Raw genomic sequence first — 26,388 nt, 5'->3', positions numbered from 1 at the left:
ATGTGAAATAACCTGGTAGCTGGATGTAAACGGATTTGTAAATAATAATTGAAACAAAGCAAAACTCCGGTAACGTGGAATAACTTGATAAATGTAAATGGTTTAGAAAACAGAACTCCGGTAATACTTGCAAAAGCACAGTCTCTGTAACATAAAAGTTCTTTAGCCAAGCAAGGCCCAGGCAGGAGACAGTCCTAACTCAGCATGCTTGTTAAGTGCTGGATGCAATGCACAGAATGGAATGCTGGTAATAAGTAGTGATGAGCGGGTTCGGTTCCTTGGAAACCGAACCCCCCCGAACTTCACCCATTTTACACGGGTCCGAGGCAGACTCGGATTCTCCCGTATGGCTCGGTTAACCCGAGCGCGCCCGAACGTCATCATCCCGCTGTCAGATTCTCGCGAGATTCGGATTCTATATAAGCAGCCGCGCGTCGCCGACATTTTCACTCGTGCATTGGAAATGTTAGGGAGAGGACGTGGCTGGCGTCCTCTCCGTTTATTAATAATATTTGTGCTTAATGCTTAATTGTGGGGACTGGGGAGCAGCTGTATTACATAGGCGGAGTACAGTGCAGAGTTTTGCTGACAGTGACCACCAGTATACGTTGTCTGCCTGAAAAACACTCCATATCTGTGCTCACAGTGTGCTGCATATATCTGTGCTCACACTGCTTTATTGTGGGTACTGGGGACCACCAGTATATTATATAGGAGGAGTACAGTGCAGAGTTTTGCTGACAGTGACCACCAGTATATATATAGCAGTACGGTACGGAAGGCCACTGCTCTACCTACCTCTGTGTCGTTAAGTATACTATCCATCCATACCTGTGGTGCATTTCAGTTGTGCGCAGTATATATAGTAGTAGGCCATTGCTATTGATACTGGCATATAATTCCACACATTAAAAAATGGAGAACAAAAATGTGGAGGTTAAAATAGGGAAAGATCAAGATCCACTTCCACCTCGTGCTGAAGCTGCTGCCACTAGTCATGGCCGAGACGATGAAATGCCATCAACGTCGTCTGCCAAGGCCGATGCCCAATGTCATAGTAGAGAGCATGTAAAATCCAAAAAACAAAAGTTCAGTAAAAATGACCCAAAAATCAAAATTGAAAGCGTCTGATGAGAAGCGTAAACTTGCCAATATGCCATTTACTGCACGGAGTGGCAAGGAACGGCTGAGGCCCTGGCCTATGTTCATGGCTAGTGGTTCAGATTCACATGAGGATGGAAGCAATCATCCTCTCGCTAGAAAACTGCAGTGCCACTCCTAGATGGGCCAGTTGTTTGTGTCGGCCACTTGGGTCGCTTAGCTTAGTCACACAGCGACCTTGGTGCGCCTCTTTTTTTCTTTGCATCATGTGCTGTTTGGGGATAATATTTTTTTGAAGTGCCATCCTGTCTGACACTGCAGTGCCACTCCTAGATGGGCCAGGTGTTTGTGTCGGCCACTTGTGTCGCTTAGCTTAGTCACACAGCGACCTTGGTGCGCCTCTTTTTTTCTTTGCATCATGTGCTGTTTGGGGATAATATTTTTTTGAAGTGCCATCCTGTCTGACACTGCAGTGCCACTCCTAGATGGGCCAGGTGTTTGTGTCGACCACTTGGGTCGCTTAGCTTAGTCACACAGCGACCTCGGTGCAAATTTTAGGACTAAAAATATTGTGAGGTGTTCAGAATAGACTGAAAATGAGTGTAAATTATGGTTATTGAGGTTAATAATACTATGGGATCAAAATGACCCCCAAATTCTATGATTTAAGCTGTTTTTGAGGGTTTTTTGTAAAAAAAAACCCGAATCCAAAACACACCCGAATCCGACAAAACATTTTCAGGGAGGTTTTTCCAAAACGCGTCCGAATCCAAAACACGGCCGCGGACCCGAATCCAAAACCCGAAAAATTTCCGGTGCACATCACTAGTAATAAGGTGCACAAGTTAGGCAATGAGTAACACCTGAGGAGAGTCTCTTACTGCTGATGAACTGTGGCAGGCTGTGGCTGGAGTCTGGAACAAGCAGGAAAATTGCAGAATGATGAATGGAATGAAATGATGAGAGGAACCACTGGAGACTGGAACACGGGGAACCACTGGAGACTGGAACACTGGGAACCACTGGAGACTTGACACACCAAATGTGACTCGTTGTCAGAGGCGAGAGAATGAGCCAGGAACTGGAGTTTATACCCCTTGCTCTGTGATGATTGGAAGAATCTCTGTGAGAACACACCCTCCTGGATTGGGTGCCCAGATCAGCTGAGAGTTAACTGGAGCTAGTGATTAACCGGGAGAATAATTCTGTAGACAGTTAATGCAATGCACTGCTAGTCGCTGGCTGGGATCAGTAGTGCACCGGGAGTTAATGCTGTTTAACTAGAAGCACTGTGTACTCCAGGCTGCTGGCTGAAACCAGTGGTTACCAAAAGATAGAACTGGTTAGGTGGAGCACAGTGAGCTGAAGGCTGCAGGAGACTGAAGACTGGAACGGAACTGGAACTGCTGGGACCTGTAGTTCCACAGGGAATACTCTGAAAACAGGAGACGCCTGTTCACTGGAAGTGATGCGACGGAGAATGCGGATTCCTGACACCCGGGAGGGAAGACCTTTTCTTGCTAGAATCTCTCTCAACTTCCAAGCCGTCAAACATAGCAGCTGTAAGTCTGGATAGACGGAATGGACCTTGTTAAAGAAGATCCTCTTGGATCGGTAGAGGCCAGGGATCCTCCAGAGCCATGGTTAGGAGGTCCGAGTACCACGCCCGACGAGGCCAATCCGGGGCAATTAGAATTGCTTGAACGCTTTCCCTTCTTAGTCTTTTTAGAACCCTTGGGATTAGCAGTAGAGGAGTGAACAGGTACACAAACTGGTACGTCCAAGGCAGCGTCAGCGCGTCCACTGCTACAACCTGCGGATCCCTCGCTCTGGAATGGTAACGGCCTAGCTTTTTGTTGAGACGAGAAGCCATCAGATCAATCTGCGGACAGCCCCACCGGTGAATGAACTGTTGAAACACCTGAAGATGTAGGCCCCATTCTCCCGGATGGAGGTAGTGTCTGCTGAGAAAGTCTGCTTCCCAGTTGTCCACTCCCGGAATGAATATGGCGCCCAGAGGAAGATCTTCGACGCCTCTCGCATCGCCGCTCTGCTTCTTGTTCCCCCTTGTTGGTTGATGTACGCCACTGTCGTGGCATTGTCCGACTGAACCTGGATCACCTGATCCTTCAGGAGATGAAAAGTCTGCAGAAGAGCATTGTAAACTTCCCTGAGTTCCAGGATGTTTATTGGTAGAGCAGATTCCTGTCATGACCAAATCCCCTAGAACTGGGCCCCTTGGGTCACAGCCCACCAACCCCGGAGGCTGGCATCTGTTGTCAATAAAATCCACGGGTGGATATTGAAACTCCTGCCCTCCACCAGGTGAGGAACCTGAATCCACCATAAGAGCGAAATCCGGGCTTGCAGGGACAACGTCTCTTCCTGATGCATGTGAAGGTGAGACCCTGACTATTTGTCCAGAAGATCCAGCTGAAATGGTCGGGCATGAAATCTGCCATATTGGATTGCCTCGTAAGCAGCCACCATCTTGCCCAGTAATCGTATGCAAAGATGTATGGATACCTTGCGAGGACCGAGCACCAAGCGAACCATAGCCTGGATAGCCAAGGCTTAGTCCCTCGGGAGAAACACTTTTTGAGACATAGTATCCAGTATCATTCCCAGGAACTGAAGACATTGGGTCGGTTCCAGGTGAGACTTCTGAAAATTTAGGATCCACCCATGATCCGTCAGTAGTCGAGTCGTCAGATCGATGCTGTCCAGCAGACACTCCCTGGACACAGCCTTTATTAGGAGATCGTCCAAGTAGGGGACTATGGTCACTCCCATAATACGCAGCTGCAGCATCATCATCATCTCTGCCATGACCTTGGTGAAAACCCTCAGAGCTGTGGATAATCCAAAGGGTAAGGCTTGAAACTAGAAATGGTCGTTCAATATGGCGAACCTGAGGTTACCCTGATGAGGGGGCCACATGGGAATGTGTAGGTAAGCATCCTTGACATCCAGAGATACCATGAACTCCCCCTCCTCCAGCGCGCGGACACCACCGCCCGCTGGGATTCCATCTTGAATTTGAATACCCGCAGATACGGGTTTAGAGACTTCAAGTTCAAGATGGGGCGCACCGAACAGTCTGGTTTGGGTACGACAAAAAGACTAGAGTAAAAACCCTGGTTGTGTAACTGAGGAGGTACAGGCATCACCACCCCTGTTTGCAAAAGCTTTTGAATAGCCTTTTGCAAGGTAACTCTTGCTGCGGGTAAAGCTGGTAAGCCTGACTTGAAAAACCTGTGAGGAGGGAGTGTCTGGAATTCCAGCCGGTATCCTTGGGAAATAAGGTCCCTCACCCAAGGATCCCGGCAGGACTCCGCCCACACACGGGCAAAGTGTTGAAGGCGAACACCTACCTGAAAGGCGCCTCTCCGCTGGCGCCAACCGTCATGCGGAAGGCTTAGCAGCAGGAGATCCGGTAGTCTGGTCCAGGGAGACAGCAGGTGCAAGTTTACGGAACTTACCACAAGATCCTCTGGGAGTGGTGGAGACCCCTCGGGCCCTGCCTCTGAACCTTGCCACATGAAAGGACTGCAAAGAGGGTCCGGTGTAAGAACGTTTAGCAGGCGATGCAGCAAACGGCAGATAGGTAGACTTACTCTCCATAGCCTTGGAGATCTATTTATTTAATTAATCTCCAAACAAGGCATCACCTGTAAAGGGAGAATTTTTTACACCCTTTTTGGAGTCAGCGTTAGCTGACCACTGACGTAACCAAAGAGCCCTGTGCGCCGAAACAGCCATAGCAGTAGTGCGGCCATTTATCTTACACAACTCCTTAATAGCTTTGCTAATAAAGTTTGCAGCATCCTGTATATGTTGCAGCAGAGTAATGACCTCATCCCGGGGTAGAGAGTCTAAACCTTCAATAACAGTGTCAGACCACCCAACTACCGCCCGAGAAATCCACCCACAAACTATTGTGGGGCGCTGTGCCGCGCCCGCATAAATTGCCTTACGGTCAGCTGGCTCCTTCAGGGATACAGCCCCTGGTACCGTTAGTACAAATTATTTGGACAGTCTTACAGTCTGTAGCAGCATGGGTACCTGGAGGAGCAGCGTTCATGCAGCCTGATACGCAGCAGCAGGAAATGGCGCCTTTCTGGCTCTGTTCCCGCTCGGGAAAGCCCCGCCCCCTGTAATGGCGTGCGGTCCCGGACAGTGATTTTATACTGGCAATGTTAAAAATAACATTATACATCCATATATAGTCCACACAAAGCCTTAAGACAGTGAGCACTGCGGGGCTTGTAGCATAGAGGCAGTTTGTCCGAGGCGGGCACTGTAGCTCCGGGCCCATGACCGTCGCGTGACTTGCCACAACACTGCTCCGGGGACCCGCTAACCGGGACCCCAGTATAACACTCACCACACCTGGATCTTTAGCATCTGTTAGAGGGTGGCGGCTAGCTGCCAGCGTGGACACGCATACTAATGGAGTGTGATCAGCACCTCAGGAGCTCAGTGTCCTGTCAACTGGGATTATGAACCATTAACCCTCAGGAGGTTGGTACGGTCCCCGCTCTAAGTCCCACGAAGCAGGTAGTCGTTACTAACCAGAACTACCTGAAAATAATAAACTTAAAAAGAAAAATCTCTGGAGCTCCAGAGAAGTGCACCTGGCTCCTTGGGCACATTTTTCTAAACTGAGTCTGATAGGAGGGGCATAGAGGGGAGGAGCCAGCACACACTAAAAGTTTTTAAAGTGCCAGGCTCCACTGGACCCTATCTATACCCCATGGTATCCACGAGGACGTAAGAGAAATATGTAAAATTAAAAATATGGTCATCATATAATCTCCAGCAACAAACGCACAATGCTGCTAAACCTCACACCTGCTGTTCCAAAATTATTAGTGGTTCTCCTCACCTATCCCCCATACTGTACCACTACAAACATTAATAGTATCATATTTGGCCTGAGTGCCACAAGGGTGGAAGTCAGCAGCAGCCACATTTACAACCTTATGCAATTGCAAATATGCGCCCATCTTCAAGAAGAAGGCAGCAACGGTCAGCATTAGTACTGGGTGAAAGATCCTTTTCTGAAATAGGCATCTTCTCTCCATGCTTTGAATAAGCATGTACATCAGGCTAAAAGTCAATGACACTTCCACGAGACAGAACTGTTTAGTGCACCTGCATGGTAGCCAAACAGAAATTCAGATTTGGCCGACAGAGATCTGGTCATGCCATCGTATCCTCTTTCAAGGTGCATATGCATGGTGCACGCAGTCTGTAATTGCTTGCACTGATAACTGTAAGAAGACTCAACAGCAGAAGTTGCATCCAACTCAGGCTAAGTGCCATTATGTGTTACACTAGCACAGATCAGTCTAGACAAGAGACACTTCAACTTCACTATGCAGAGCTTTTTGTGATCTGGAGGAGCGCCTGAGGAAAGAGGAGTCAGACGCCTGTACTTGGTTAATGCACATTTCTTTTGTAGCTGGAGTCGGGATCTCTCTACAGAAGGGTCGTCGTCCAAACACAAAAAAGGAATGGGAGACTGTATTTTCACATTTAGGTGCTGATGTAGTTGAACACAAGCTAGCTGCAATCGCTCCCATAACATATTGTGTCCAGAACTAAATAAGTATATTTGTCCATATGCCAAGCTACTGTGTATACGCAATTGTGCGGCCGGACCTTCCCATACATATGTTTGAGTTATAGCCGTCATAATAATCAGTGCTCAATTACACCATCTCCACACCTGGCCTAGAAGATAAGTCTGAAAACAGGTGTATTTATTGATAAACACAACTCCAGACTGCAGTTCCATTGGCATGTCCTTGCTGCAGTTAGCCTATGTGTTTACGCCCAGCCACAAATAGATATTCAACTAAGTAGCGTACCACTCTGGAATGCTTATGCAAAGCCCTGGATCATGCCCAGTGCAAAAACATTTCAAGATGTCGTTGCAAAACAGACGTGTGTTCCAATCCGCATTGGTTCCTTCTTTACTAGCACACAACACACACAAACATTTTGAGAATAGAAAGGCAGTTTTATTAAGCCTGGAGAAGTGATAAAGTGGAAGGTGGTAACACACCAGCTAATCAGCTCCTAACTGCCACGTTCCAGGCTGGGTTTGAAAAAATAAGAATTTACTTACCGATAATTCTATTTCTCGTAGTCCGTAGTGGATGCTGGGACTTCCGTAAGGACCATGGGGAATAGCGGCTCCGCAGGAGACTGGGCACAAAGTAAAAGCTTTAGGACTAGCTGGTGTGCACTGGCTCCTCCCCCTATGACCCTCCTCCAAGCCTCAGTTAGGATACTGTGCCCGGACGAGCGTACACAATAAGGAAGGATTTTGAATCCCGGGTAAGACTCATACCAGCCACACCAATCACACCGTACAACCTGTGATCTGAACCCAGTTAACAGTATGATAAAACTTAGGAGCCTCTAAAAAGATGGCTCACAACAATAAACAACCCGATTTTTTGTAACAATAACTATATACAAGTATTGCAGACAATCCGCACTTGGGATGGGCGCCCAGCATCCACTACGGACTACGAGAAATAGAATTATCGGTAAGTAAATTCTTATTTTCTCTGACGTCCTAGTGGATGCTGGGACTTCCGTAAGGACCATGGGGATTATACCAAAGCTCCCAAACGGGCGGGAGAGTGCGGATGACTCTGCAGCACCGAATGAGAGAACTCCAGGTCCTCCTCAGCCAGGGTATCGAATTTGTAAAATTTTGCAAACGTGTTTGCCCCTGACCAAGTAGCTGCTCGGCAAAGTTGTAAAGCCGAGACCCCTCGGGCAGCCGCCCAAGATGAGCCCACTTTCCTTGTGGAATGGGCTTTAACAGATTTTGGCTGTGGCAGTCCTGCCACAGAATGTGCAAGCTGAATTGTACTACAAATCCAACGAGCAATCGTCTGCTTAGAAGCAGGAGCACCCAGCTTGTTGGGTGCATACAGGATAAACAGCGAGTCAGATTTTCTGACTCTAGCCGTCCTGGAAACATATATTTTCAGGGCCCTGACTACGTCCAGTAACTTGGAGTCCTCCAAGTCCCTAGTAGCCGCAGGTACCACAATAGGTTGGTTCATGTGAAACGCTGAAACCACCTTAGGGAGAAATTGAGGACGAGTCCTCAATTCTGCCCTGTCTGAATGAAAAATTAGGTAAGGGCTTTTATATGATAAAGCCGCCAATTCTGAGACACGCCTGGCTGAAGCCAGGGCCAACAGCATTACCACTTTCCATGTGAGATATTTCAAGTCCACAGTGGTGAGTGGTTCAAACCAATGTGATTTTAGAAACCCTAAAACTACATTGAGATCCCAAGGTGCCACTGGTGGCACAAAAGGAGGCTGTATATGCAGTACCCCCTTGACAAACGTCTGAACTTCAGGCACTGAAGCCAGTTTTCTCTGGAAGAAGATCGACAGGGCCGAAATTTTAACCTTAATGGATCCTAATTTTAGGCCCATAGACAGTCCTGCTTGCAGGAAATGTAAGAAACGACCCAGTTGAAATTCCTCTGTGGGGGCCTTCTTGGCCTCACACCACGCAACATATTTTCGCCAAATGCGGTGATAATGTTTCGCGGTTACATCCTTCCTGGCTTTGATCAGGGTAGGGATGACTTCATCTGGAATGCCTTTTTCCATCAGGATCCGGCGTTCAACCGCCATGCCGTCAAACGCAGCAAGTCTTGGAACAGACAAGGTCCCTGCTGGAGCAGGTCCTTTCTTAGAGGTAGAGGCCACGGATCCTCCGTGAGCATCTCTTGCAGTTCCGGGTACCAAGTTCTTCTTGGCCAATCCGGAGCCACGAGTATAGTTCTTACTCCTCTCTTTCTTATGATTCTCAGTACTTTTGGTATGAGAGGCAGAGGAGGGAACACATACACCGACTGGTACACCCACGGTGTTACCAGAGCATCCACCGCTATTGCCTGAGGGTCCCTTGACCTTGCGCAATATCTGTCCAGTTTTTTGTTGAGACGGGACGCCATCATGTCCACCTTTGGTTTTTCCCAACGGTTTACAATCAGTTGGAAGACTTCTGGGTGAAGTCCCCACTCCCCCGGGTGGAGGTCGTGTCTGCTGAGGAAGTCTGCTTCCCAGTTGTCCACTCCCGGAATGAACACTGCTGACAGTGCTACCACATGATTTTCCGCCCAGCGGAGAATCCTTGCAGCTTCTGCCATTGCCCTCCTGCTTCTTGTGCCGCCCTGTCTGTTGACGTGGGCGACTGCCGTGATGTTGTCCGATTGGATCAATACCGACTGACCCTGAAGCAGAGGCCTTGCTTGACTTAGGGCATTGTAAATGGCCCTTAGTTCCAGGATATTTATGTGAAGAGACGTTTCCATGCTTGACCACAAGCCCTGGAAATTTCTTCCCTGTGTGACTGCTCCCCAGCCTCTCAGGCTGGCATCCGTGGTCACCAGCATCCAATCCTGAATGCCGAATCTGCGGCCCTCTAGAAGATGAGCCCTCTGTAACCACCACAGGAGAGACACCCTTGTCCTTGGAGATAGGGTAATCCGCTGATGCATCTGAAGATGCGATCCGGACCATTTGTCCAGCAGATCCCACTGAAACGTTCTTGCATGGAATCTTCCAAATGGAATCGCTTCGTAAGAAGCCACCATTTTTCCCAGGACTCTCGTGCATTGATGCACTGACACCTGGCCTGGTTTTAGGAGGTTCCTGACTAGCTCGGATAACTCCCTGGCCTTCTCCTCCGGGAGAAACACCTTTTTCTGGACCGTGTCCAGAATCATCCCCAGGAACAGTAGACGTGTTTTTGGAATCAGCTGTGATTTTGGGATATTTAGAATCCACCCGTGCTGACGTAACACTACCTGAGACAGTGCTACTCCGAACTCTAACTGTTCCCTGGACCTTGCCCTTATCAGGAGATCGTCCAAGTAAGGGATAATTAAGACGCCTTTTCTTCGAAGAAGAATCATCATTTCGGCCATTACCTTGGTAAAGACCCGGGGTGCCGTGGACAATCCAAACGGCAGCGTCTGAAACTGATAATGACAGTCTTGTACCACAAACCTGAGGTACCCTTGGTGAGAAGGGAAGATTGGGACATGGAGATAAGCATCTTTGATGTCCAGAGATACCATATAGTCCCCTTCTTCCAGATTCGCTATCACTGCTCTGAGTGATTCCATCTTGAACTTGAACCTTTTTATGTAAGTGTTCAAGGATTTTAGATTTAAAATTGGTCTCACCGAGCCGTCCGGCTTCGGTACCACAAACAGCGTGGAATAATACCCCTTTCCCTGTTGTAGGAGGGGTACCTTGATTATCACCTGCTGGGAATACAGCTTGTGAATAGCTTCCAATTGTTCTTATGGGAACGAAAGGACTGAGTTTGAAAAGACGGTGTCTTTTTCTGCTGAGAGGTGACCTGGGGTAAAAAGGTGGACTTTCCAGCCGTTGCCGTGGCCACCAGGTCTGATAGACCGACCCCAAGTAACTCCTCCCCTTTATACGGCAATACTTCCATATGTCGTTTGGAATCTGCATCACCTGACCACTGTCGCGTCCATAACGCCCTTCTGGCAGAAATGGACATCGCACTCACTCTTGATGCCAGGGTGCAAATATCCCTCTGTGCATCACGCATATATAGTAATGCATCCTTTAAATGCTCTATAGTTAATAATATACTGTCCCTATCCAGGGTATCAATATTTTCAGTCAGGGAATCCGACCAAGCCACTCCAGCGCTGCACATCCAGGCTGAGGCGATTGCTGGTCGTAGTATAACACCAGTATGTGTGTATATACCTTTAGGATATTTTCCAGCCTTCTATCAGCTGGTTCCTTGAGGGCGGCCGTATCAGGAGACGGTAACGCCACTTGTTTTGATAAGCGTGTGAGCGCCTTATCTACCCTAGGGGGTGTTTCCCAACGTGCCCTAACCTCTGGCGGGAAAGGGTATAGTGCCAATAATTTGTTAGAAATCAGCAGTTTTTTTATCGGGGGAAACCCACGCCTTATCACACACCTCAATTAATTCATCTGATTCAGGAAAAACTACTGGTAGTTTTTTCACACCCCACATAATACCCTTTTTTGTGGTACTTGTAGTGTCAGAAATGTTCAATGCCTCCTTCATCGCCGTGATCATGTAACGTGTGGCCCTACTGGACATTACGTTCGTCTCCTCACCGTCGACACTGGATTCAGTATCCGTGTCTGGGTCTGTGTCGACCATCTGAGGTAACGGGCGTTTTAGCGCCCCTGACGGTGTCTGAGACGCCTGAATAGGCACTAACTGATTTGCCGGCTGTCTCATGTCGTCAACAGTTTTTTGCAAAGTGCTGACATTGTCACGTAATTCTTTAAATACAACCATCCAGTCAGGTGTCGACTCCCTAGGGGGTGACATCACTAACACAGGCAATTGCTCTGCTTCCACATCATTTTCCTCCTCATACAGGTCGACACAATCGTACCGACACCCAGCACACACACAGGGAATGCTCTGACAGAGGATAGGACCCCACTAGCCCTTTGGGGAGACAGAGGGAGAGTTTGCCAGCACACACCAGAGCGCTATATATATTCAGGGATAACCTTATATAAGTGTTACTCCCTTTATAGCTGCTGTATTATATAATAGCTGCCAATAGTGCCCCCCTCTCTTGTTTTACCCTGTTTCTGTAGTGTAGTCTGCAGGGGAGAGTCAGGGAGCCGTCCTTCCAGCGGAGCTGTGAAAGAAAATGGCGCTTGTGTGCTGAGGAGATAGGCTCCGCCCCCTTCACGGCGGCCTTTTCTCCCGCTTTTTTCTGGAAAACTGGCAGGGGTTAAATGCATCCATATAGCCCAGGAGCTATATGTGATGCATTTCTTTAGCCACATAAGGTTTTTATCAAGTTTTATTGCGTCTCAGGGCGCTCCCCCCCAGCGCCCTGCACCCTCAGTGACCGGAGTGTGAAGTGTGCTGAGAGCAATGGCGCACAGCTGCAGTGCTGTGCGCTACCTTATCTGAAGACAGGAACGTCTTCTGCCGCCGCTTTCTCCGGACCTCTTCGCTCTTCTGGCTCTGTAAGGGGGCCGGCGGCGCGGCTCCGGGACCCATCCAGGCTGAACCTGTGATCGTCCCTCTGGAGCTAATGTCCAGTAGCCAAGAAGCCCAATCCACTCTGCACGCAGGTGAGTTCGCTTCTTCTCCCCTTAGTCCCGCGCTGCAGTGAGCCTGTTGCCAGCAGGACTCACTGAAAATAAAAAACCTAAGTATACTTTTACTTCTAAGCAGCTCAGGAGAGCCACCTAGATTGCACCCTTCTCGGCCGGGCACAAAATCTTAACTGAGGCTTGGAGGAGGGTCATAGGGGGAGGAGCCAGTGCACACCAGCTAGTCCTAAAGCTTTTACTTTGTGCCCAGTCTCCTGCGGAGCCGCTATTCCCCATGGTCCTTACGGAAGTCCCAGCATCCACTAGGACGTCAGAGAAATGACAGTTAGGAGCTGACTGGTTGGTTCTTTATCACCTTTCACTATCACTTCACCAGGCTTAAAAAATCTGTCCCAGAAACCCATTAATGGGAAAATATCATGTAGCAACTGCTTAAGGGAGAATAAATTAACATGGAACCTACGATTGCTCGGAGGAAATTCATCTCCAGATTGTTCACAGTTTGGACATCTAGTCTTCCGGCTGCGCCCCATTCGTCATTAAACACCTCTTCCTCCTCACCTTCATCATAGAGATACTTACTGGCGACCATCTACAATATAACACATTCTTATAAATATCTTAACCAAAGTAGCAGGTAAATAGCAGAAAGCTGTAAGACTGGATAATGCTTTACCCTTAAATAAATTCAGGAGTCATGAATTCTAACATTTAAGTCTAGTATATTAAGTGCAGCTAGTGAACTGTCAGACATGCAAGTACAGGTTTCTGATAACACAGTTGACAGCTATTGCACTGCATATTTGCATACACGCTGATACGATATGTCTACAGACAGTTCTCAGGGAATTTGATCAGCATTAGATTACACTATGTTTAGGGAGAAGCATCAAATCCAAACAACTTGAGGTTGTAACAGTATTCCACTCAATCATATGTAGTATACAATATAAGTAACCTTTTCCCTGCCTCCACACAACATATTCCACATACATACATATATATATTTTTTGTGTATGTATGTATGTATGTATGTATGTATGTATGTATGTATGTATGTATGTATGTATGTATGTATGTATGTATGTATGTATATATATATATATATATATATATATATATATATATATATATATATATATATATATATATATATAATGTTTTGGCAGCTTGTGAACGGTTTAGTTCCAGAACACTGTTTTTCCAGGTCCTGTCATACATCCGGTCACATGCAAAGCACTGATCAGGATGTGCACAGAGCTGCAATTAGTAGATGCCGCAGAACTCTCAGTGCTGAGACACTGACTGTGGAGACGGAATGTAGCACTGTTTGATAGTCACAAGGCCATTATACTGGTGCTTATTCACCACTCACCATTGATATGAGAAAGAGATCAGATGATGAAATCTGCTGCAGGTACTCAGGATTGCGGTGACGAAGTCGCTCTATGTAAACCAAGGCCAGCATCATAGAGCAGGGAGAGATGCAGGCCTCCCTAGTGTACACATGTATATTAGTTAGCAATGCCAAACTTCATACTCCAACTCTACAATATTTTCTTGTATCACATAAATCGAGTAACCCTCCTTAAAAATAAGATTTTAAACCTACCGGTAAATCTTTTTCTCCTAGTCCGTAGAGGATGCTGGGGACTCCGTAAGGACCATGGGGTATAGAAGGGCTCCGCAGGAGACATGGGCACTATAAAGAACTTTTGGTATGGGTGTGCACTGGCTACTCCCTCCATGCCCCTCCTCCAGACCTCAGTTAGAGAAACTGTGCCCAGAGGAGATGGACAATATGAGGAAAGGATTTTGTCAATCTAAGGGCAAGATTCATACCAGCCCACACCAACCACACCGTATAACCTGGTATATACGCAACCAGTTAACAGTATGAACAAAAAACAGTATCAGTCAAAGACTGATCTCAACTGTAACATAACCCTTATGTAAGCAACAACTCTATACAAGTCTTGCAGAGGTAGTCCGCACTGGAACGGGCGCCCAGCATCCTCTACGGACTAGGAGAAAAAGATTTACCGGTAGGTTTAAAATCTTAATTTTCTCTCTTACATCCTAGAGGATGCTGGGGACTCCGTAAGGACCATGGGGCTTATACCAAAGCTCCAAACCGGGCGGGAGAGTGCGGATGACTCTGCAGCACCGATTGAGCAAATGCGAGGTCCTCATCAGCCAGGGTATCAAACTTGTAGAATTTTGCAAAAGTGTTTGAACCCGACCAAGTAGCTGCTCGGCAAAGCTGTAACGCCGAGACCCCTCGGGCAGCCGCCCAAGAAGAGCCCACCTTCCTAGTGGAATGGGCCTTTACCAAATCTGGTAACGGCAATCCAGCCGTAGAATGAGCCTGCTGAATCGTGTTACAGATCCAGCGAGCAATAGTCTGCTTAGACGCAGGAGCGCCAACCTTGTTGGCTGCATACAGGACAAACAGAGCCTCTGTTTTAATAACCCTAGCCGTCCTGGCTACATAAATTTTTAAGGCCCTGACTACATCCAGGGACTTGGAGTCCTCCAAGTCACCCGTAGTCACAGGCACCACAATAGGTTGGTTCATATGAAATGAAGAAACCACCTTAGGCAAAAATTGAGGACGAGTCCTCAACTCAGCTCTATCCACATGGAAAATCAAAGAGGGACTCTTGTGAGACAAGGCCGCCAATTCGGACACCCGCCTTGAAGCCAGGGCCAATAACATGACCACCTTCCAAGTGAGAAATTTTAATTCCACCATTTGAAGAGGTTCAAACCAGTGAGATTTTAGGAACCTTAACACCACGTAAAAGGTCCTAAGGTGCCACCAGGAGCACAAAAGGAGGCTGGATGTGCAGCACTCCCTTTACAAAAGTCTGGACTTCTGGGAGAGAAGCAAATTCCTTCTGAAAGAATATAGATAGGCTCCATTAAGGTACAGATTTCGTCCCTAACTTCAGGCCCATATCCACTCCTATCTGTAGAAAGTGGAGAAAACGACCCAGATGGAAATCTTCCGTAGGAGCATTCTTGGCTTCACACCAAGATACATACTTCCTCCAAATACCGTGATAATGTTTCGCCGTCACCTCCTTCCTAGCCTTTATCAGAGTAGGGATGACTTCCTCCGGAATACCTCTCCCAGCTAGGATCCGGTGTTCAACCGCCATGCCGTCAAACGTAGCCGCGGTAAGTCTTGGAATACGCAGGGCCGCTGCTGCAAAAGGTCCTCCCTGAGAGGAAGAGGCCACAGATTTTCTGTGAGCATTTCCTGAAGATCCGAATACCAGGCCCTTCGAGGCCGATCTGGAACAACGAGTATTGTCTGTACTCTTTTTCGTCTTATGATTCTCAATATTTTTGAGATGTGAGGCAGAGGAGGGAACACATAGACCGACTGAAACACCCATGGTGTCACTAGGGCGTCTACCGCTACTGCCCGAGGACCCCTTGACCTGGCACATTACCTCCGAAGCTTTTTGTTGAGGCGTGACGCCATTATGTCTATTTGAGGAAGTCCCCAACGACTTGTTATCTCTGCAAAGACTTCTTGATGAAGACCCCACTCTCCTGGATGGAGATCGTGTCTGCTGAGGAAGTCTGCTTCCCAGTTGTCCACTCCCGGTATGAAGACCGCTGACAGAACGCTTACGTGATTTTCCGCCCAGCAAAGAATCCTGGTGGCTTCCACCATTGCCACTCTGCTCCTTGTCCCGCCTTGGCGGTTTATATGAGCCACGGCTGTGACGTCTGATTGAATCAGCACCGGTAGGTCGCGAAGAAGATTCTCCGCTTGTCGTAGGCCATTGTATATGGCTCTCAATTCCAGCACGTTGAGGTGTAGACAAGCCTCCTGGCTTGACCATAGTCCCTGAAAATTTCTTCCTTGTGTGACTGCTCCCCAGCCCCTGAGGCTCGCGTTCGTGGTTAACAGAACCCAGTCCTGAATGCCGAACCTGCGACCCTCTAGAAGGTGAGCACTCTGCAGCCACCACAGGAGAGACACCCTGGCCCTGGGGGACAGGCTTATCTTCTGATGTAGTTGTAGATGAGACCCTGACCACTTGTCCAGAAGGTCCCACTGAAATGTCCTCGCATGGAACCTGCCGAAGGGGATGGCCTCGTAGGCTGCTACCATTTTCCCCAAAACTCGAGTGCATTGATGAACAGACACTCTTTTTGGTTTTAGCAGGTCTGTGACCATGTTTTGGAGGTCCTGGGCTTTTTCCATTGGGAGAAAACCCCTCTTCTGTTCCGTGTCCAGAATCATGCCTAGGAATGATAGTCGAGTCGTTGGAACCAATTGTGACTTTGGCAGATTGAGAATCCAACCGTGCTGTTGTAGCACTCAGGGAGAGCGACACGGTCTTTAGCAATTGATCTCTCGATCTCGCTTTTATCAGGAGATCGTCCAAGTACGGGATAATTGTGACTCCTCGCCTGCGCAGGAGCACCATCATCTCAGGTGCCGTGGAAAGCCCAAACGGCAACGTCTGAAACTGGTAATGACAGTCCTGTACAGCGAATCTCAGGTACTCCTGATGAGGAGGATATATGGGGACATGAAGGTAGGCATCCTTCACGTCCAGTGATACCATAAAATCCCCCCCTTCCAGGCTGGAGATCACTGCCCGGAGCGATTCCATCTTGAATTTGAACTTTTTCAAGTACAGGTTTAGGGATTTTAGATTCAAAATGGGTCTGACCGAACCATCCGGCTTCAGGACCACGAACAGGGTTGAATAGTACCCTTTCCCCTGTTGGACCAGGGATACCTTGACAATCACTTGCTGTTGACACAGCTTTTGAATTGCAGCCAATACTACTTCCCTCTCCGGGGGAGAAGCTGGCAAGGCCGACTTGAAAAATCGGCGAGGGGGCACCTCTTCGAATTCCAGTTTGTAGCCTTGGGATACAATTCCATCGCCCAAGGATCCACGTCTGAAATAACCCAGACCTGGCTGAAGAGTCGAAGACGTGCCCCCACCGGTGCGGACTCCCACAATGGAGCCCCAGCGTCATGCGGTGGATTTAGCAGAAGCCGGGGAGGACTTCTGCTCCTGGGAACTAGCCGAAGCAGGCGTTCTCTTTCCTCTACCTTTACCTCTGGCGACGAAGGAGGAGCCCCGACCTCTTCTGGACTTATGCGACCGAAAGGACTGCATCTGATATTGTGCAGTTTTCTTTTGCTGTGGGGGAACAAAAGGCAAAAAAGTAGATTTACCCACGGTAGCTGTGGAAACCAGGTCCGCGAGACCATCCCCAAATAAAACTTCACCTTTGTAAGATAAAACCTCCATATGCTTCTTTGAGTCGGCATCACCCGTCCATAGTCGGGTCCACAGGGCTCGTCTAGCAGAAATCGCCATGGCGTTGGCTCTTGTACCTAGCAGCCCAACGTCTCTCTGAGCGTCTCTCATATATAAGACTGCGTCTTTAATGTGACCTAAGATCAATAAAATGGTATCCTTGTCTAGGGTATCCAAGTCAGCTGACAAGGTGTCTGTCCAAGCTGCTACTGCGCTACATACCCACGGCGATGCAATTGCCGGTCTGAGTAAAGCACCCGTATGCGTATAGATAGATTTTAAGGTAGTCTCCTGTCTGCGATCAGCAGGATCCTTGAGGGATGTCGTGTCTGGAGACGGTAGCGCCACCTTCTTGAACAAGCGCGTTAAAGCCTTGTCCACCCTGGGCGAAGATTCCCACCGTACCCTGTCCTGTGCAGGGAAAGGTTATGCTATAAAAATCCTCTTGGGAATCTGCAGTTTTTTGTCCGGAGTTTCCCAAGCTTTTTCAAATAACTTGTTCAGCTCATGAGATGGGGGAAAGGTAATCTCAGGTCTCTTTTCCTTATACATGCATACCCTTGTGTCAGGGACAGAGGGGTCCTCAGTGATATGCAAAACTTCTTTTATTGCAATAATCATATAATGAATACTTTTGGCCACCCTTGGGTGTAACCTCACCTCATCATAGTCGACACTGGAGTCAGAATCCGTGTCTGCTATTTGAGATATGGGACGTTTTTGAGACCCAGAAGTGCCTGGTGACCCAGTCGAAGCCGTGGATTGACTCCCTGCTTTTTCCCTGGACTCTGCTTTGTCCAATCTCTTATGTAATAAGGTCACATTTGCATTTAAAACATTCCACATGTCCATCCAATCATGAGTCGGCGTTACCGACGGAGACACCACAATCATCTGCTCCACCTCCTCCTTAGATGAGCCTTCCGCTTCAGACATGCCGACACACGCGTACCGACACCCCCACACACACACAGGGATATATCTATAAGGGGACAGTTCTCCAACAAGGCCCTTTGGAGAGACAGAGAGAGAGTATGCCAGCACACACCCAGCGCGAACTGACACTGGAAACAAATTCTCAGATATAGCGCTTTTATATATAATAACCGTGTAATACACTCACTGCGCCATACAAGTGCCCCCCCCCTTCCCCTTTTCAGCCCTGTGTCACAGTGTTCAGTGTTCAGCAGGGGAGAGTCCGGGGAGCCAGCATCTCTGCAGTGCTCTGTGGAGAAAATGGCGCTGGTTAGTGCTGAGGGACCAAGCTCCGCCCCCTCCAGCAGCGGGCTTCGGTCCCGCTCAATTTTATAAAAACTGGCGGGGGATTTATCCACTAACTGCCTCCGCAGCCTTTATCAATATAAATGCCAGCCTAGAGGTTTATATTGCTGCCCGGGGCACCCCCCCTGTGCCCTGCACCCAACAGTGCCTGCCAGTGTGTGTGTAGTGTGTGGGAGCAATAACGCGCGCTTACCTCAGGGAAGATCTGAAGTCTTCTGCCGCCTTGAAGTCTTCTTTTCTTCTTGTACTCACCCGGCTTCTATCTTCCGGCTCTGTGAGGAGGACGGCGGCACGGCTCTGGGACGAACGGCGGGGGGAGACCTGCGTTACGACTCTCTCTGGAGCTAATGGTGTCCAGTAGCCTAAGAAGCAGGGCCTATCACTTAAGTAGGTCTGCTTCTCTCTCCTCAGTCCCACGATGCAGGGAGCCTGTTGCCAGCAGTGCTCCCTGAAAATAAAAAACCTAACAAAATTATTTTTCAGAGAAACTCAGGAGAGCTCCCCTGTAGTGCACCCAATCTCCTCTGGGCACAGGATCTAACTGAGGTCTGGAGGAGGGGCATAGAGGGAGGAGCCAGTGAACACCCAATACTAAAATTTCTTTATAGTGCCCATGTCTCCTGCGGAGCCCGTCTATACCCCATGGTCCTTTCGGAGTCCCCAGCATCCTCTAGGACGTAAGAGAAACATTACTTTTAAATTACAATATATACTTTAACATACCATGTAAGAGGCATTTATTTTTCACGATTTTTTATATTCAAACTTTTCATTACAACAATTGTATACAACACTGGAGAGAAGTAGTTACAAACAAGTCAGTAACAAGATATAAAAGTGTTAAGAGCAATTGCAATAAATGAAACCTCACATTAGTGATGTTTAACTGATATATTGTAATCCAAAATTGTAAGGACATCAATGTCTCTGAGGAATTCTGCGAGCATACAACAGGCAGGCTAAACAGCTTTTATTTGCTGATTACAGAAGTCTGACAAGACTTGAGGGTGCATTAGTCCTTAGAAGGCACAAGTTCTCCTATTGCACACAAGAGTCGGCACTGTGCTCCTCAATACTGGTATGGAACAGCTACGCCAGCGCGAGGGACAGATGCAGGATCCAAAAGGTGGTCAGAACCGCAGAGAAGATCATCGGGCCGACCTTCCCTCAGTCCAGGACCTGTACCTGTCCAGAGCTAAAAAGCGGGCAACAAAGATAGTAAAGGACCAGCTACACCCCGCCCACAGCATGTTTAACTTGCTTCCTTCAGGCAAGCGTTACAGGGCCGTCCCTGCCGGGTCTACCAGAAGCCTCAAATGTTTTTTTTCCCCAAGCGGTCCGCCTGCTGAACTTCCTGAACATTGACTGCCTAGACGTACATGTAACTCACTTGAGTCTCTACGGTATACCTACCTGTAAGACTTTACTTAATGCCCCCCCTCCCCCCCCCACCCTCCTTCCCCACCTGCTTATCTGTTACCTACTTGGCTGTTGTATAGCAAACTAGTGTTCATTCTAGCACCCTGCACCTTTCAAATCCTGTGCAGTTCGTCTTTCCTGTCCGGGGTGTCGCTCTCTGCACTGGTGCTTCTCAGCACACACAGGTCTGTATCACAGCACTGAGTAACAGATCATAGTGTGCGGAGAAGCATCACAGCAGAGAGCGACACCCCAGACAGGAAAGAGGAACTGCAAGGATTTTGAAAGGTGCAGGGTGCTAGAATGAACACTAACAAACCGAAGACAAATTCTTAGTATACGCAAGTATACCTGGCCAATAAAGCGGATTCTGATTTGAACTCAGTTTATAATGACAGTATAACAGACAAGTAGTGTTAATACATGTATAAACTCCTTTAATTAATGAGCAACACTAATTCTACAATCAAAGATTTTAATGACTAAGAATAGCCATGAATAATGCTCTTGAATTGCTGTTTACTGTAGCTCTGAATCAGTAGGACACAAACAGGAATGTGTGTATACTGCTGTATTTATCCAAGTCAATGGAGCTGGTACATTTTCACATACCATATGGCAGCATTCAGTAAGCAACTTCTTAATGTATAAATAATTTAAAAAAAAATCATTCTGATAAAAAAGCTAGGACAGAACAGTCTCCTCTACAACATATCAAAATATATAATTTCCTCCGTTTAACTCTATTTTAAACCTTTTTGAAATATTTCCTGCATAAGAGAAAGAAAAAGTGAAATAACCAGCAACAAAATCCTTAAATAAGCAGTCACAAAATCTATTCTCTACAAAACAAATAGTTCTTAACAAACCATTAAAAAAATTAATAGTTAGTCCTAACATTTATTTGTAGAACCTATTTTGATTACTACTACAAGGATAATATTTGTGTGAATTCATTGGCAGATTAGATAAAAAAAATCTACAATTTTTCACAATATTGCCACTGGGGACCGTTGTCCCTTTGGAGCCTATGGGGGATATTTAATTAGCCCCCGAAAATTGTTGGGCCACAAAAAGTGAAGGGGGATTGGGAGTGTTTTCCCCCATTTGTTTCTCTCCCCATCCAATTATACTGTTATTTGGGGCAAAACAATTTTTTTTAACCGAAAACACATAGGAAACTTCCCAGTGGTTTAGACGAGTAGGCTAACCATAGTTTTTGCTGATTACCGCAGCTAATTGAATATCCCCTTATGCGTGTCATTTTCAAACCAGAAATAACAGTGACACAGCTGATAATTTCATGTGGAGTTACACCTGCTTACCTTTAACTAGTTATTTTACACTAGATGAAGTGAAAGACCCAATTACAACAATCTACAAGGTGGTTTTAAAATCTAGAAATTATACTTTACTAGAAGGCCCTGCAGAGGCCCAGCTACATTGGAAAGGACCTCAAAATACATTGCTCTTCCTCTCAGAGTCCATTAGAATATCCCAAACCCGCATTATGCAGAAACGTAACTCAAGGTGCCCACACACGGCACAATATTTTAAACAATGTGGGCGATTTGGACTGCTCGGAACATCACATTGTTTAAAAAGTGCCATGTGTGGTCAGGATAACGTCGCCATTGCGCATACCCATGGGTCGTTCGTCACCTCATCAGATCCCTTCAACATGCATAAGGATCTGAGGAGGTGGCGAACAATGCCATAATGCTGAATGCAGCTTGCCTCCCTCACCCCCCACCATCACTCCCGGCATCAGCAAGTGTGTGTGCACTCGCCGGTACCCCACTGAGTCACATCACTTCCTGTGTGGGGGCCATAAGGCTTATCCATGATCTCCAAGGAACAAATCAGGACTTCTGGACATCTCTTTCCACCAGGAATGTGTTGCTTCTTCCCTGTTTTTTTTATAAACAATGTTTCACTTTAAGGCCATTTCTTTTATACACTGTGGAGAGAGCCAGATTGATAACAAGGGGGCAGATGTATTAACCTGGAGAAGGCATAAGGAAGTGATAAACCAGTGATATGTGCAAGGTGATAAAGGCACCAGCCAATCAGCTCCAATATGTAAATTAACAGTTAGGATCCGATTGGCTGGTGCCTTTATCACCTTGCACATATCACTGGTTTATCACTTCCTTATGCTTTCTCCAGGTTAATACATATGCCCCATTGTCACATAGGACAGGCATTCCCAACATCAGTCCTCAATGTACACTAACAGTCCAGGTTTTAGTGAAATCCATTCTTGAGCACAGGTGACCTAATTAGTACCTCAGTTATTTTGCTTTAACCATCTGTACTGAAGCATTGATATAACTATAAACCTGCACGGTCAGTGTGCCTTGAGGACTGAAGTTAGGAATGCCTGACATAGGGCATACAGAAAAGAGCTCATGCACAGTTTATACGCTATAAGCTTGCAGGACAGTTGTGGTGTGTCACCATTACACAGAATACTCACCGGGAAACGCGTGCTGCATATTTTTTCTGCAAACGACGGATAGGGCTGGGGGCAGCATTTTGCAGCAATTCCACAGCTATATCTGGGAGATGAGAAAAAGCCATAAAAAGTAAAGTAATGCCCATGTAATTAGCTAAATTAAGACCACATGGCTACTGTAATTGTACATGAAAGGAAATGATACCTTAACATATAAGCAGTTTTCTGATCTAACAATTACAGAGCACATGATGTTTTGATATTCAGTTAAAAAGCAGTGTTAACAATGGGATTTAACAAGGCTTTTTGTTCACAGCCCCTGAGCAAGTGAAAAGTAGGGGAATTTGAATTTGGGAATTACATGTGGTTTTTAACAATAATTTCAAAGTTAAAAAGAAAAGGGTACAAAGTGGGACCTTGGTCATTCTCTGTTTAATTCCCGATGCTTACAATAAATGAAGTTTTTTCTCACAACACATCTGCGTCAAGTGATGAAGGCTTGCTAGGCTATACCAAAAAACAAAAATATACAATAGATACAATATTTCACTGCACTTGTGTATGTCTTATTTTAAAATAGTAACAGCAACAATTTCAATCTAAAATGTGCTGTCTATTAAATGAATTGACTTACATTTAATAGACAGCACATTTTGGATTGAAAATTGTTACTGTTACTATTTTAGAATAAGACATACCCAAGCGCAGTGAAATATTGTAACCACATGGGGACCTAAATTCATCAAGCTTCGAAAATACAATATGGCACCAAACAGAAGTACCCCATTCCCCAATGATCTGCCAGAAATAGACTCAACCCAGATATTGTAGGAGGAGTTGAGATCAAAAACTTACAATACAAACATGTATGTATACAAGCAACTATCTGAAACAACATTTTCCTGCCTTTAATTGTAAATATCTGTATTTTTTCTGAGAAAAAAAAAATCCATTTAATTAAGAATACCCACAAAACACGTATTCTGCGCGATTTGCACTCACCGGCCACTGGGCTAGACAAGTTTTCCATGGGGCAATCTGCCTCCCAACCATAGTACAGACGCTTACGAACCCTTTTGCTAAGCTGAGGATGCCCGGGTAAAAACTATAAATGAGAAAACAGAACACTTTCAGCCATAAGCAAGAAGCACGCAAAGTACTGGGTTGCAGAGAATGAAAATGAAGCATAATGAAATATGCCAGAATATACTGTACATTAACAGGGATTACAGGCAGCTCATAACAGCAGCAAATTTAAAAGTGACGGACAGAATGGATTGTCAGCTTCTGTAATACACAACGTGTAAATCCCTTGGAAAAATAGCAGTATGGCGGGCCCCAAGGGCTCCAGCTAAGAGTACATTGGTAATAATTTAACAGTAGTAGAAAGAGCAGCTTTAAATATACTGGATCCTCATCCAGAAAAAAAACAAAAAAAAGAGACCATTTCTTTTTTAGTGTCAAAATTAATTTTCCATAGGAAGGTGGTGAAATAAGTGCAGGCAAACTCATATACTGTGCATAAAATACATAACTGAAGCTAATAGTTAAATTCGCCATTCAAGAACTACTCGTATTGATTCTTTTGATCTTTAATATGGTCATGATAAATATTATACAATAACATCTAATGGACTTAGACCCTACACATAATGTACAGCAGGGTGTAAACTATCCAATATATAACAGTACATTACACATAATTTGCGGTGTTGGGTTCTGTCACTCACAGGAAAGTCCTTAAAGGCGGGTCCGGGTAGTTGGAAGCTGTTGTGACCGTTCTCATCGTGCGGTGGGAAACCACGCAAGAGCCCAGGGATCCTGAGCTCCATGGCGGCCTGGTGCAGAGGCGAGTCCGGGGATCAGTGCGTTCTAAGGGGCCTAACAACGCACAGCCCTGATCACTGTGTGGACACTGATTCCACAAGGCCTGGCTGCCTCTGTGCCCGCTCTAGGCCGCTCCGTGCGGCTGGTTTCCGGGATCTGACGCCGCTAGCATGGGGCGGAGGAGGATCCCGGCATGATGACATCATTTGTTTACCTTAGGGATAAGTTCCTCCAGCTGGTAACGACGGACAATGACGTATTTCTCCCTCTCAAGACCTGCCCTGTTCTGCTGCCAAACACTGTATAGTGCTCCTCCTGTATCACTTTATTCAGAGGCTGGGACTATGGGGGTCATTCCGAGTTGTTCGCTCGTTATTTTTTTCTCGCAACGGAGCGATTAGTCGCTAATGCGCATGCGCAATGTCCGCAGTGCGACTGCGCCAAGTAAATTTGCTATGCAGTTAGGTATTTTACTCACGGCATTACAAGGTTTTTTCCTCGTTCTGGTGATCGTAATGTGATTGACAGGAAGTGGGTGTTTCTGGGCGGAAACTGGCCGTTTTATGGGTGTGTGTGAAAAAACGCTACCGTTTCTGGAAAAAACGCGGGAGTGGCTGGAGAAACGGAGGAGTGTCTGGCCGAATGCTGATTGTGTTTGTGACGTCAAACCAGGAACGAAGCTGACTGAACTGATCGCAGTTGCCGAGTAAGTGTGAAGCTACTCAGAAACTGCTAAGAAGTGTCTATTCGCAATTCTGCTAATCTTTCGTTCGCAATTTTGCTAAGCTAAGATTCACTCCCAGTAGGCGGCGGCTTAGCGTGTGCAAAGCTGCTAAAAGCAGCTTGCGAGCGAACAACTCGGATGAGGGCCTATGTTTTTGTATTAGTTACTACAATACCCTACCGTATAGTAACCAAATGTTAGTAAATAACAAATATACACTACAATTCCTCTTATTCTGCTTATGTAATGTAATTCTACTACTGATTGTTCCTTATGGGCTTTAAAAGGTTTTTTTTTTTTAAATGGAACATTTGAAATTCCCCAACATTTTTTACGTTTCAATAAACTTGTTACAGTGGAAATTGAGGTGCACCAAAAGGTGACACTTGCCAACTCTCCCCTGAGGGGTCTATTCCATACTTACCGACTTGGCTGTCCCCTCCTCCAGGGATAGGGGAGCCCAGTTGGCACATAGGTGCATGGCCGACCCATAGGTGAGCTGTCTGGGTGGGCGTGACAGCAGGACCACATCATTGTGGTTCTGCCACCCTGCTCTACAGGGCTGAGAAAACAGGCACTGTATACAGAGGGGGCGGGGCTGCGATGATGCAATTTAGCACAAATCGCATTGTCAGTCATATGGTGTGTACACACAGTGATATTTTTTACTATTTTTTACGATTTGCACTAAAGCAAGAAAAGTTAGTGGAAATCGCAAGGTGTTATGCCGTTTGCGATCCCGATTCGATCCCGATGCGTGGTCCCGCGGCGTCAGCATCGCAAGAAAAGATAGACTGTACAGGCAAGTCAATCCTTGCTAGATCGGGGTACTGTCTAGTTCATATCGCAAGTGTTTCCAGTTCTTGCGATGCCGATCTGCGTCATCCCAGCCACTCCGCGCCATCCATTTTCTTCATTCACTGCGCGGAGGCTGAGAAGAAGCATGTTGAGCAGTGGGCTGCTGAAACCATCTTGAAAAACAGTAAGTATCAGCAGCGGGGTGTGGGGCAGCACTGGGGGGGCAATGTATCTGACACTGGGGGCAATGTATCTGGCGCTGGGGGGGCAATGTATCTGACACTGGGGGCAATGTATCTGGTGCTGGGGGGGCAGTGTATTTGG

The 26,388-nt window shown here is 46.8% G+C and overlaps 1 protein-coding gene across 2 annotated transcripts in view; it reads right to left on the bottom strand.

The window, feature by feature from the left end:
- Positions 1 to 24,839, bottom strand: part of CNPPD1 (cyclin Pas1/PHO80 domain containing 1) — a 34,030-nt gene extending 9,191 nt beyond the window's left edge. Inside the window, exons 1-5 of one of the 2 annotated variants that reach the window (XM_063933871.1) lie at positions 24,757 to 24,839; positions 23,718 to 23,820; positions 22,737 to 22,818; positions 13,630 to 13,750; positions 12,718 to 12,846 (exon numbers count right to left, since the gene is read on the bottom strand). In XM_063933871.1, coding sequence (XP_063789941.1) covers positions 12,718 to 12,846; positions 13,630 to 13,750; positions 22,737 to 22,818; positions 23,718 to 23,745 — 360 coding nt within the window. In that variant the 5' untranslated portion in view covers positions 23,746 to 23,820; positions 24,757 to 24,839. The other variant, XM_063933870.1, reaches the window with a different exon arrangement.
- Positions 24,840 to 26,388: the final 1,549 nt, after the last annotated feature.

The sequence above is a fragment of the Pseudophryne corroboree genome, chromosome 7 (genome assembly GCF_028390025.1).
Source record: "Pseudophryne corroboree isolate aPseCor3 chromosome 7, aPseCor3.hap2, whole genome shotgun sequence".
In the NCBI taxonomy this organism is placed as follows: domain Eukaryota; kingdom Metazoa; phylum Chordata; class Amphibia; order Anura; family Myobatrachidae; genus Pseudophryne; species Pseudophryne corroboree.
This window is presented reverse-complemented; position numbering and strand designations above follow the sequence as displayed.